Source organism: Bombina bombina, chromosome 6 (assembly GCF_027579735.1).
Source record: "Bombina bombina isolate aBomBom1 chromosome 6, aBomBom1.pri, whole genome shotgun sequence".
Classification (NCBI taxonomy): Eukaryota; Metazoa; Chordata; class Amphibia; order Anura; family Bombinatoridae; genus Bombina; species Bombina bombina.
Window position 1 is genome coordinate 636,428,680 of NC_069504.1, and position 14,546 is coordinate 636,443,225.

Consider the following 14,546-nt stretch of genomic DNA (forward strand, 5'->3'; position numbering starts at 1 on the left):
CCTCTAATTTCTTATCCATAGGGTCTTTGAAAGCACAACTGTCCTCAATGGGTATAGTTGTACGCTTAGCTAGGGTAGATATAGCTCCCTCTACCTTAGGGACCGTTTGCCAAGAGTCCCGAATGCTGTCTGATATGGGAAACATTTTCTTAAAATTAGGAGGGGAGAGAACGGTATACCTGGTCTATCCAATTCCTTTCTTATAATTTCCGAAATTCTCTTAGGAACCGGAAAAACATCAGTGTAAGTAGGCACTTCTAGATATTTATTCATCTTACACAAGCGTCCAAATCTGTCTGATGTAAAACATTCCCTGAATCTGAAATTTCACCCTCAGACAGTAGTTCCCTGACCCCCAACTCAGAGCACTGAGGGTACATCGGTAATAGCTAATAAAGCATCAAAGGATTCAGTATTTACACTAATACCTGACCTACTGCGTTTACCCTGCAACACTGGTAATTTAGATAATACCTTAATAAGGGTAGTTGACATAACTGCAGCCATCTCCTGCAGAGTAAAGGAATTAGACGCACTAGAAGTACTTGGCGTTGCTTGTGTGAGCGTTAAAAGTTGTGACACTTGGAGAGAAATGAATGGCATATCCTGATTCTCTTCAGACTGAGAATCATCCTTAGGCACACTTTCTTGACCTAATATATGGTCTTTACAATCTAAGGCTCTTTCAGTTCAAGAGTTACACAATGTTAGAGGGGGTTGCACAATAGCTTCTAAACACATAGAACAATGAAATTCAGATTCCTCAATGTCAGACATGTTTGAACTGACTAGTAATAACCACAAAAAGTCATTTAAACACTTATTTATTGCTTAAATAAACTTTTGAAAAAACGTGTACTGTGCCTTTAAGAAAAGAAAAAGTGAACATTTTCCCCCAAACTGCTTAAATAACATTAAATTATCTTCAAATTTGACTAAAAATCGTTGGTTTATAAAAAAATTACTGCACCTCAGTAGAAAGGGGAGAAATAAGGCTTTAACGTACTTAGATCAACAACTTTGTCAATTTATAGTCAAAAATACCCTCTGCACCTCGCCACAGCTCTGCTGTGGCGCCTACCTGCCCCTAGGGTACTTCGAAACAACTTTCCAACACTCCAGACCAGATTGCACAGTCCAGGAGCCACCGGAGTTACTGCTTGCTGCTGCCTAGTCTGAAGGAAGTTTCATCTGAGCGTGTGAAAATAGGCCCTGCCCCTCAAGGTCGATGCCGAAGTAGGCCCAAACACAACCGCATGGAAAATCGGTTTTACACCTAAGTCATCAATACACAGTATAACCCCTGAAACACACCATAAACAGGTTAATGCCAAAAAATAAAAACGTCATGCATCGTTTTTCTTTGTGTCTCCCATAGTGTCACATAATGCCCATACAATGTCAGCTATGTATAAATAAAACCAGGGACTCCAGTAAAACCCTTCTGTAAAATAGGATTACTGCTTACCCCATTACCAAACAGGGAAATAAATGTCAGCCAGTTCTGATATATCAAGTCTCCTCAGAAATAAAAGGCTGCACATACCTTAATGCTGCTTGTACCATGAAGCCAGTCTCCACACTGAAGATGTCTCATGTTTACCTTCAGAAGTCTTGTGGGAACCAGCGTGGATCTTAGTTACAACTGCTAAGATCATCAACCTCAGGGCAGAAATCTTCTTCTATAATTCCCTGAGGAAAATAGTACTCACTGGTACCATTAAAAATAAAAAACCTCTTGATTGAAGAAAATAAAACTAGTACCTCACTTTACCTCTTCCTAGTATAACACAGGCAAAGAGAATGACTGGAGGTGGAGGGGAAGGGAGGAGCTATATATACAGCTCTGCTGTGGTGCTCTTTGCCACTTCCTGTTAGCAGGAGAATAATATCCCACAAGGATGAAATTCGTTGACTCGTCGTATCTTGTAGAAGAAATAGTACTCACTGGCACCATTTTAAAATAAAAAACTTCTTGATTGAAGAATCTAAACTAACACCTCACTTTACCTCTTCCTATCACTAACACAGGCAAAGAGGGGGTGTAGGGAAGGGAGTCCGTGGACTCGTCATATCTTGCAAAAGAAATGGTATATAATATGTGTGGGTACAGTAAATGAGTAAGAGGAAAATTAAAGCTAAACACAAACACAGCAGAAATGTAAAAATAGCCTTGGTCCCAAAAGGACAGAAAATGCAAAAGTGCTATGGCCCTTAAGGGGTTAGGAATCTTTGCCTCCTCCTAGTTTCAGGAAAGGTAATTCCAAGGAGTAATGGATTGTGAATTCATCACCTATATGAAAGAAACCCCCTCTCTGAAGAGACTCATGCACATCTTCATTATTCAGCCACCTCCAGTGGAGACAAAGAAAAGAATGAGGTATGTGTGAGGTGGGAGGGGTTATACAGAGCTCTTGGGAATCTTTGCCTCCTTCAAGTGGTAGGGAAGGTAATTCCCAGGAGTTATGGATCATGGAATCTTACCACCTGTATGGAAGAAAATGCATTTCTAACTGCCAATTTACTGTTAAGCCAATGAGCACATCATTATATACTGTAACACTGTTTAATTTCATACACACATTGAGCGTTCTGTAATTTATAAACTTTATTTAAATTAAAACATAAATATCTTACCAGTCTTTACACAAGAGGTACAATAATGTAGCCTGCATGCAAACCAAACATTTTTCTACTTAAATTTAACAGAGTAAATACAAAAGGTACTGCATATGCATTTTGTACAACATAAAAAAGCTTAATCTTCACAGAGGACATAATTTTGAAATAAAAAAGTATATGACGACAAGCTAATCAGGTTAGAAAATATCAGTTGCTATCACAAGAGGATTATAGGATTTTTTTTTTACAAAAATATACTTGTTTAGCGTGATCACACCCACGCAGTTTTCACCTTCAAAAGACAAAGATGCACACTGAATAGAGAAAGATTTGCCGGTAAACCTCGAGGCACAGAGATGTAAGGTTGGAAGGATCTTTATGTAAGAGGTTTTGCAGAAAATGGATTTCTGCTCAGTATGAAATATATTGTGTCATCTAAAGAGACTCTACATTTGCTTTTATAGCATTTCTAAATACAAAAGGTTACAAGGTTATTCCTCATTCTCTACACAGGTTATGTATTCTAGTTTCACCTGATTTTAAGACCTTCACGTTTATTGTAAAGAAGATATACAAAAGATGACTTAGGTGGAGTAGATTAGGTCTGGCTGAATTAATAGGATATATAAAATCAGAAGAAAAAAGAAATCTTACCTTCTAAAACTACTGTAATAAAATAAACAGTAATAGGCAAACATTGTTTTATTGTTAGTCACTTATTTCAGAAATCCAGAAAGGGTATTAACAATATTAAATGAAAAGGACATTTCCATTTTTTGTGCATCCTGATTGGTGATAGAATCAACAGGGAGAGACAAAACATTAGGTTTATCCCATCACCTGTCATTGTTTTGCAACCAATGGAATATAAACTAAAGAAAAAAAAAAAAAAATGAGGTTTCAGTGATTCAGTGTTTGTTGATATAAGGCACAAATGCAGAACTGAAAACAATATAGCATTTTTAAAGAAAGGATACTTTGTTAAGAAAATAAAAGATTGCAGCTAACTTTCACAATTGTGAATGCAGAGGTAGTTTTAGAAACAATAATGTTTAAAGTGACAGCTGCTGCAGTAAAGGAAAAAAATACAAATAAAAAAAAAACTTTTTATAGGCTTCTTTAAACTTTAATATGAAAACCTGCACATCTTAATTCATGATAATGCTGAAATATTAAAACAAAAATAAAAATTGTTGATCTCTTCATAAAAATACAATAAAGAGGAAAATAGTTCATAAACCTTAACAAATTGTATCTTGACCATATTACTCTCACATTTGGCTTTTAGGGTATTGGCAATATCACTGTTACTGTACAAGCAATAAAGAAAGGTAATTTGCAAAGTGTAAAAATAAAAATAAGTTGAGAAAGAAAGACATTTAAAAAAAAAAATATTCAATACATTATGCAAATGTTAGCACCATTATTCATTACAATCTTCAAACTTACAGCTGTAGCAAAATGTAGTTTAAAATGTAAACAGCCAAAGCGCATAATTTCAGGAACTCAGAAGTTCAGCTCCACTGTATAACATTTAAATTATATTAGTAAATGTAATAAAAAATACAATAGAAACATTGTTTGTGTAGGTTCATCAGATATCAAATAATTTTTAAATTATGAAGAGCAGCTGGCGCCATGCCGAATAGCTTGTACGGCTATTGGCTACGAGGTGGAAACGTCCCCTCACAGCAAAATAGTGTTCTGTTGTGGGCTGCCTGAGGTGCTCAGCACGGCGAACGCTTCAGACAATTAAAGGAACTTCAGAATGAAGTATTTTATACTTCATGACTGAAAGTCCCCTTTATTTGATCTACTGGTAAATCCTAGCATTTCACAAACACTAGGATTTACCATCACTTTAAGATTCTAAGAGGTGCCTTACAGTCGGATAGGCTGGTGCTTAAATTAACATCTGAAATTATGCACAGAAAGTAGTAGAAAATTATAGTGGAAGATGCAAATAAAGTTCAATTCATGTATATTTAAGAATTTAGCAAAAACAAATTTCTCTCTGTAGGACAGTAACCAACAGCTATGAAGAAAACAGACATTTCTTAAAGGGACATGAAACCCACATTTTTTCTTTCATGATTTAGAAAGACAATGTAATTTTAAACATCTTTCAAATTTACTTCTATTATCTAATTTGTTTTATTCTCTTGATATTCTTTGGTGAAAAGCATATCTAGATATGCTCAGTAGCTGCTGATTGGTTGCTGCACATAGAAGCCTCGTGTGATTGGCTCACCCATGTGCATTGCTTTTTCTTTAACTAAGGATATCTAAAAAATGAATCAAAATAAATAATGGAAGTAAATTGTAATGTTGTTTAAATTTGTATTCTCTATCTGAATCATGAAAGAAAGATTTTGGGTTTAGTGGCCCTTTAAGCTTTAAGTGCCAGGCCACTCAAATGTGGATCATTTAGTTAAATCTATTTATAATCGTGTACACAATACACATATTAAAAAATGGAGACAAAGTGGTGAGTTTTATTTTTAACCTTAACAGAAAAATGCATTTGAATGTAGAAATAAGAGAGTCTAAAAGCGTCAGACTTTCATTCATTAACAAAATACTGTAACACATAAAGAAATATTCTGCTTTGGTATTTGTATTAAAAAGTCTAAGGGGTAAGGCAATGGGCAGCTTTCTTTGTCTTGTTTATGTGCAGTTATGTCTCATGTGGAAGTTGACCACATATTCTGCATTCGTCCTCTGCACCGAAATAGCAAACGGCTCAAATGGATGAAACGTAAATGCCACAAGTCTGCGCACTGTGTGGTTGATTGGTCGTCCAAGAAGCCCAGCCTGGATTTTAAACTTCAGAAGACCAGAATCTCTAGCATAAAATCTATATAAAAAAATGAAGTAAAAAAAAAATAGTATTACAGATAAAATATTATACATCACTTCCACAAACATCCTGAAAAATATAAAAAAAAGGTATCAAGAAATTATTTATATTATTTATATATTCGACACAGATGCTTTACTTTTAATGCTCTTTTCTACTCACACTATCAGCCCATGACATATCTCTGAATTAAAAACAAAATTTATGCTTACCTGATAAATTCATTTATTTCATTATGGTGAGAGTCCACAAGCCAAAACTCCTTGGATTGAACTCCTGGACACTAAAAGGAGGCAAAGATTCCCAAAACCCTAAAAAGCACTTAACCCCCCTATAGTATTCTAGTCAAATGTATAGTAAAGAAAGGAAAGTAGAAAGGACAAAAGTAGGGAAGATGAGGTGCCTACTAGAAATGCTGCTAGGAAATGAGATAGAAAGATCAAAATATAGAAATGAGCATGGGTACATTTCAATTTGAAATCTAAGCAGTTTTGCAGTATACTTCCAATAGCAAAAATGCTTTTTGTAAAATGTGTTAATGTTTTTCAGTAGTATATGCACATATCCTGTCAGGGTTCATGCGCCAGTATTCAAACACCTTTCCTGCTCAGAGAACAGGTAGTTCTGTGTTTTGCTTCTAAACATGTAATTTGTGTCATACAAGCAACTGCTGACTTTCTGCAAAGGAGTGGTGCTTGAATACTGGTGCAAGTATATTGCAAAAATGCTTCTATTTCAAAAACATAATTTATGTAAGAACTTACCTGATAAATTCATTTCTTTCATATTAGCAAGAGTCCATGAGCTAGTGACGTATGGGATATACAATCTTACCAAAAGGGGCAAAGTTTCCCAAACCTCAAAATGCCTATAAATACACCCCTCACCACACCCACAATTCAGTTTAACGAATAGCCAAGTAGTGGGGTGATAAAGAAAGGAGTAAAAATCATCAACAAAGGAATTTGGGAATAATTGTGCTTTATACAAAAAAAATCATAACCAGCATAAAAAAGGGTGGGCCTCATGGACTCTTGCCAATATGAAAGAAATTAATTTATCAGGTAAGTTCTTACATAAATTATGCTTTCTTTTATGTAATTGGCAAGAGTCCGTGAACTAGTGATGTATGGGATAGTAATACCCAAGATGTGGAACTCCAAAGAAGAGTCAATAGAGAGGGAGGGATAAAATAAAAACAGCCATTTTCCGATGAAAAAATTAAATCCACAACCAAAAAAATAAGTTTTTCTCATAATTGAAAAGAAAAAAACTTAAATCATAAGCAGAGGAAACAAACTGAAACAGCTGCCTGAAGAACTTTTCTACCAAAAACTGCTTCCGAAGAAGTTGCTGCTTTGCAAATCTGATCAACTGAAGCTTCATTCTTAAAAGCCCAAGAAGTGGAGACTGATCTAGTAGAATGAGCTGTGATTCTCTGAGGCGGGGCCTGACCCGACTCCAAATAAGTCTTATGAATCAAACGCTTTAACCAAGATGCCAAGGAAATGGCAGGAGCTTTCTGACCTTTCCTAGAACCGGAAAAGGCAACAAATAGACTTGAAGTCCTCCTGAAATATTTAGTAGCTTCAACATAATATTTCAAAGCTCTTGCAACATATAGAGAATGTAAGGATCTCTCCAAAGAATTCTTAGGATTAGGACACAAAGAGGTGACAACAATTTCCCTATTAATGTTGTTAGAATTCACAACTTTAGGTAAAAATTTAAATGAAGTCCGCAAAACTGCCTTATCTTGATGAAAAATCAGAAAAAGTGACTCACAAGAAAAAACAGATAATTCAGAAACTCTTCTAGCAGAGGAGATAGCCAAAAGCAACAACACTTTCCAAGAAAGTAGTTTAATGTCCAAAGAATGCATAGGCGCGTTGAAAATCGCTCTCAGTTCTAGAATATTTATCGGGAGGAGAGCCTCCTCCTGAGTCCACAAATCCTGTGCGTTCAGGGAATTCCAGACTGCACCCCAGCCCAATAGGCTGGCGTACGTCGTCACTATGACCCACACTGGCCTGTGGAAACACATTCCCTGGGACAGATGATCCTGTGACAACCACCAAAGAAGCGAGTCTCTGGTCTCTTGATCCAGATTTATCTGAGGAGATAAATCTGCATAATCCGCATTCCACTGTTTGAGCATGCATAGTTGCAGTGGTCTGAGATGCAAGCGAGCAAACGGAACTATGTCCATTGCCGCTACCATTAGTCCGATAACCTCCATACACTGAGCCACTTACGGCCGAGGAATGGAATGAAGAGCTCGGCAGGTGGTTAAAATCTTTGATTTCCTGACCTCCGTCAGAAAAATCTTCATGCCCACCGAATCTATCAGAGTTCCCAGGAATGGAACTCTTGTGAGAGGGATAAGTGAACTCTTTTTTACGTTCACCTTCCACCCATGAGATCTTAGAAAAGCCAACACGATGTCCGTGTGAGACTTGGCGAGTTGGTAAGTCGACGCTTGAATTAAGATATCGTGCAGATAAGGCGCCACTGCTATGCCCCGTGGCCTTAGAACCGCCAGAAGGGACCCTAGAACCTTTGTGAAAATTCTGGGAGCTGTGGCCAACCCGAAGGGAAGAGCCACAAACTGGTAATGCTTGTCCAGAAAGGCGAACCTGAGGAACCGGTGATGATCTTTGTGGATAGGAATGTGTAGATACGCATCCTTTAAGTCCACGGTGGTCGTATATTGACACTCCTGGATCATTGGCAAAATAGTCCGAATGGTCTCCATCTTGAAGAATGAGGAATTTGTTTAGGATCTTGAGATCCAAAATTGGTCTGAAAGTTCCCTCTTTTTTGGGAACCACAAACAGATTGGAGTAGAACCCTTGCCCCTGTTCTGTTTCCGGAACTGGGCAGATCACTGCCATGGAATATAGGTCTTCTACACAACGTAAGAACGCCTCTCTTTTTGTCTGGTTTACAGACAATTGAGAAAGATGGAATCTCCCCTTTGGGGGAGAATCTTTGAACTCTAGAAGATACCCCATGGTTACTATTTCTAAAGCCCAGGAGTCCTGAACATCTCTTGCCCAAGTCTGAGCGAAGAGAGAAAGTCTGCCCCTACTAGATCCGGTCCCAGATCGGGGGCTACCCCTTCATGCTGTCTTGGTTGCAGCAGCGGGCTTCTTGGACTGTTTACCCTTGTTCCAAGTCTGGTTAGGTCTCCAGACTGACTTGGATTGAGCAAAATTCCCCTCTTGCTTTGCGGCAGGGGAAGAGGTAGAGGGACCACCTTTGAAGTTCAGAAAGGAACGAAAATTATTTTGTTTGGTCCTCATCTTATTGATCTTATCCTGAGGAAGAGCATGGCCTTTCCCTCCAGTGATGTCTGAAATGATCTCTTTCAGTTCCGGCCTGAATAGGGTCTTACCCTTGATAGGGATGGCCTTTGATGACATCAGCAGACCAGGACTTAAGCCATAACGCTCTACGCGCTAAAATGGCAAAACCTGAATTCTTTGCCGCTAATTTAGCCAACTGAAAAGCGGCATCGGTGATGAAAGAATTAGCTAGCTTGAGAGCCCTAATTCTATCCAGAATATCATCTAATGGGGTCTCAACCTGAAGAGCCTCTTCCAGAGCATCGAACCAAAAGGACACTGCAGTAATTACAGGAACAATGCACGCAATAAGTTGGAGAAGAAAACCTTGGTGAACAAATATTTTCTTCAGAAGACCCTCTAATTTTTTATCCATAGGATATTTGAAAGCACAACTGTCCTCGATAGGTATAGTTGTACGTTTAGCCAGGGTAGAAATAGCTCCCTCCACCTTAGGGACCGTCTGCCACGAGTCCCGCACGGTGTCAGATATGGGAAACATTTTCTTAAAAGTAGGAGGGGGAGCGAATGGAATACCTGGTCTATCCCACTCCTTAGTAACAATTTCTGAAATCCTCTTAGGGACCGGAAAAACATCAGTGTAGGCAGGAACCTCTAGGAATCTGTCCATTTTACACAATTTCTCTGGAACTACAATAGAGTCACAATCATCCAGAGTCGCTAAAACCTCCCTGAGCAATAAGCGGAGGTGTCCTAGTTTAAATTTAAAAGCAGTCATATCTGAATCTGTCTGAGGGAACATATTTCCTGAATCCGAAATCTCTCCCTCAGCCAGCAAATCCCTCACTTCAGAACATTGTGAGGGTACATCGGATATGGCTAATAAAGCGTCAGAGGGCTCAGCGTTAGTTCTCACACCAGACCTACTGCACTTCCCCTGCAACAAAGGCAGCTTAGATAAAACCTCTGTGAGGGTAGTATTCATAACTGCGGCCATATCTTGCAGGGTGAAAGAATTAGACGCACTAGAAGTACTTGGTGTCGCTTGTGCGGGAGTTAACGGTTGTGACACTTGGGGAGAATTAGATGGTAAAACCTGATTCTCTTCTGACTGAGTAGCTAAAATATGTTCTTCACAATTTATTGACCTTTCAGTGCATGAGGGACACATTCTAAGTGTTAAACAATGGCTTTTAAACATATTGAACATTGACTTTCCTCAATGTCAGACATGTTGAACAGGCTAGTAATGACTACAAACAAGCATGAAAACACTTTATTTAGTGAAAAAAATAATCTTAAAAAACGGTACTGCGCCTTTAAGAGAAAAAAAGCATACACGGTCTGCAAAACAGTCTAAATATGCACCAAATTTTTCAAAATTTTGTATGTAGACCCACTCTAGGTGGTTAAGATTGCACGACTACATTTTTTTTAACAATTAACCCCTTAATGTCCAAACCGGATCGAAAAACATAATTTATGTAAGAACTTACCTGATAAATTCATTTCTTTCATATTGGCAAGAGTCCATGAGCTAGTGACGTATGGGATATACATTCCTACCAGGAGGGGCAAAGTTTCCCAAACCTCAAAATGCCTATAAATACACCCCTCACCACACCCACAATTCAGTTTAACGAATAGCCAAGAAGTGGGGTGATAAGAAAGGAGCGAAAGCATCAAACAAGGAATTGGAATAATTGTGCTTTATACAAAAATCATAACCACCACAAAAAGGGTGGGCCTCATGGACTCTTGCCAATATGAAAGAAATGAATTTATCAGGTAAGTTCTTACATAAATTATGTTTTCTTTCATGTAATTGGCAAGAGTCCATGAGCTAGTGACGTATGGGATAGCATATACCCAAGATGTGGAGCTTCCACGCAAGAGTCACTAGAGAGGGAGGGATAACATAAAGACAGCCAATTCCGCTGAAAAAATAATCCACAACCCAAATCAAAAAGTTTTAATCTTATAATGAAAAAAAACTGAAATTATAAGCAGAAGAATCAAACTGAAACAGCTGCCTGAAGTACTTTTCTACCAAAAACTGCTTCAGAAGAAGAAAAAACATCAAAATGGTAGAATTTAGTAAAAGTATGCAAAGAAGACCAAGTTGCTGCTTTGCAAATCTGATCAACAGAAGCTTCATTCTTAAAAGCCCAGGAAGTATAAACTGACCTAGTAGAATGAGCCGTAATCCTTTGAGGCAGGGATTTACCCGACTCCACATAAGCATGATAAATCAAAGACTTTAACCAAGAAGCCAAAGAAAGGGCAGAAGCCTTCTGACCTTTACTAGAACCAGAAAAGACAACAAATAAAGCAGATAACTCAGAAACTCGTCTAGCAGAAGAGATGGCCAAAAGGAATAAAACTTTCCAAGAAAGTAATTTAATATCCAGAGAATGCATAGGTTCAAACGGAGGAGCTTGTAAAGCCCTCAGAACCAAATTAAGACTCCAAGGAGGAGAAATTGACTTAATGACATGCTTAATATAAACCAAAGCCTGTACAAATCAATGAATATCAGGATGATTAGCAATATTTCTGTGAAAAAGTACAGAAAGAGCAGAGATTTGTCCTTTCAAGGAACTTGCGGACAAACCTTTTTCCAAACCATCCTAAAGAAACTGTAAAATACTAGGAATTCTAAAAGAATGCCAAGAGAATTTATGTGAAGAACACCAAGAAATGTAAGTCTTCCAGACTCGGTAATAGATCTTTCTAGACACAGATTTACGAGCCTGTAACATAGTATTAATCACTGAGTCAGAGAAACCTCTATGACTACGTATTAAGCATTCAATCTCCATACCTTCAAATTTAATGATTTGAGATCCTGATGGAAAAATGGGCCTTGAGATAGAAGGTCTGGCCTTAACGGAAGTGTCCAAGGTTGGCAACTGGCCATCCGAACGAGATCCGCATACCAAAACCTGTGTGGCCATGCTGGAGCCACCAGCAGTACAAACGAACGTTCCATTAGGATTTTGGAAATCACTTTTGGAAAAAGAACTAGAGGCGGAAAGATATAAGCAGGTTGATAATTCCAAGGAAGTGACAACGCATCCACCGCTTCCGCCTGAGGATCCCTGGATCTGGACAGATACCTGGGAAGTTTCTTGTTTAGATGAGAGGCCATCAGATCTATTTCTGGAAGTCCCCAGATTTGAACAATCTGAAGAAATACCTCTGGGTGAAGAGACCATTCGCCCGGATGTAATGTCTGGCGACTGAGATAATCCGCTTCCCAATTGTCTATACCTGGGATGTGAACCGCAGAAATTAGACAGGAGCTGGATTCCGCCCATACAAGTATCCGAAATACTTCTTTCACAGCCTGAGGACTGTGAGTCCCCCCTTGATGATTGACATATAACACGGTTGTGACATTGTCTGTCTGAAAACAAATAAACGATTCTCTCTTCAGAAGAGGCCAGAACTGAAGAGCTCTGAAAATCGCACGGAGTTCCAAAATGTTGATCGGTAATCTCGCCTCCTGAGATTCCCAAACCCCCTGCGCTGTCAGAGATCCCCATACAGCTCCCCAACCTGAAATACTTGCATCTGTTGAGATCACAGTCCAGGTTGGACGAACAAAAGAGGCCCCTTGAACTAAACGATGGTGATCCAACCACCAAGTCAGAGAAGATCGAACATTGGGATTTAAGGATATTAATTGTGATATCTTTGTATAATCCCTGCACCATTGGTTCAGCATACAAAGCTGGAGAGGTCTCATGTGAAAACGAGCAAAAGGGATCGCGTCCGACGCAGCATTCATGAGACCTAGAATTTCCATGCACAAAGCTACCGAAGGGAATGATTGAGACTGAAGGTTTCGACAAGCTGAAACCAATTTTAGACGTCTCTTTTCTGTTAGAGACAAAGTCATGGACACTGAATCTATTTGGAAACCCAAAAAGGTTACCTTTGTCTGAGGAATCAAGGAACTCTTTGGTAAATTGATCCTCCAACCATGTCTTTGAAGAAACAACACAAGTTGATTTGTGTGAGATTCTGCAGAATGTAAAGACTGAGCAAATACCAAGATATCGTCCAAATAAGGAAATACCACAATACCCTGCTCCCTGATTACAGAGAGAAGGGCACCGAGAACCTTTGAAAAGATCCTTGGAGCTGTTGCTAGGCCAAAAGGAAGAGCAACAAACTGGTAATGCTTGTCTAGAAAAGAGAATCTCAGGAACTGATAGTGGTCCGGATGAATTGGAATATGAAGATATGCATCCTGTAAGTCTATTGTGGACATATAATGCCCTTGCTGAACAAAAGGCAGAATAGTCCTTATAGTCACCATTTTGAATGTTGGTATCCTTACATAACGATTCAATATTTTTAGATCCAGAACTGGTCTGAAAGAATTCTCTTTCTTTGGTACAATGAACAGATTTGAATAAAACCCCAGGCCCCGTTCCAGAACTGGAACTGGCACAATTACCCCAGCTGACTCCAGGTCTGAAACACATTTCAGAAACGCTTGAGCCTTTACTGGGTTTACTGGAATGCGTGAGAGAAAAAATCTTCTCACAGGCGGTCTTACCTTGAAACCTATTCTGTACCCTTGTGAAACAATGTTCCAGCTGTGCTGGAATGAGGGCCGCACCTTCATGCGGATTTGGGAGCTGGTTTTGATTTTCTAAAAGGCTTGGATTTATTCCAGACTGGAGAAGGTTTCCAAACGGAAACTGTTCCTTTAGGGGAAGGGTCAGGCTTTTGTTCCTTATTCTGACGAAAGGAACGAAAACTATTAGCAGCCCTATATTTACCTTTAGATTTTTTGTCCTGAGGCAAAAAGGCTCCCTTCCCCCCAGTAACAGTTGAAATTATTGAATCTAACTGAGAACCAAATAATTTATTACCTTGGAAAGAAAGAGAAAGCAACGTTGACTTAGAAGTCATATCTGCATTCCAAGACTTAAGCCATAAAGCTCTTCTGGCTAAAATAGCTAAAGACATATACCTGACATCAATTCTAATGATATTGAAAATGGCATAACAAACAAAGTTATTAGCATGTTGAAGAAGTTTAACAATGCTATAAGCATTATGGTCTGACACTTGTTGCGCTAAATCAATTAATCATGAAAGTCCAGCTCACACTGTTATTGGATGGGTGCACGCTATCGCTAGGCACTGCACAGCCCAGCAATCAAATTCCAGAACCAAAAAGTGAATAGCAGCACTCCAATAGAATTTTCAATTATTTATTGCATATCCAGGAGTACAAAAAATAGCTATTTTTTGTACTCCTGGATATGCAATAAATAATTGAAAATTCTATTGGAGTGCTGCTATTCACTTTTTACTTGTTGCGCTAAAGCCTCCAACCAGAAAGTGGAAGCTGCAGCAACATCAGCCAAAGAAATAGCAGGTCTAAGAAGATTACTTGAACATAAATAAGCCTTCCTTAGAAAGGATTCAAGCTTCCTATCTAAAGGATCTTTAAAAGAAGTACTATCTGCTGTAGGAATAGTAGTACGTTTAGCAAGAGTAGAGATAGCCCCATCAACTTTGGGGATTATTTCCCAAAACTCTAATCTATCAGATGGCAAAGGGTACAATTTCTTAAACCTTGGAGAAGGAGTAAATGAAGTACCCAGACTATTCCATTGCCTAGAAATTACTTCTGAAATAGCATCATGAACTGGAAAAACCTCTGGAATAACTACATGAGGTTTAAAAACTGAATTTAAACTCTTATTAGTTTTAATATCAAGACGACTAGA

The 14,546-nt window shown here is 38.6% G+C and overlaps 1 protein-coding gene across 1 annotated transcript in view; it reads right to left on the minus strand.

Moving 5' to 3' along the window:
* Window positions 1-2,590: 2,590 nt before the first annotated feature.
* The window catches only part of DET1 (DET1 partner of COP1 E3 ubiquitin ligase), a 184,366-nt gene continuing 172,410 nt past the window's right edge, over window positions 2,591-14,546 (minus strand). The window contains exon 3 of the mRNA XM_053717657.1: window positions 2,591-5,479. Coding sequence (XP_053573632.1) covers window positions 5,290-5,479 — 190 coding nt within the window. The 3' untranslated portion in view covers window positions 2,591-5,289. The remainder of the gene's footprint in view (window positions 5,480-14,546) is intronic.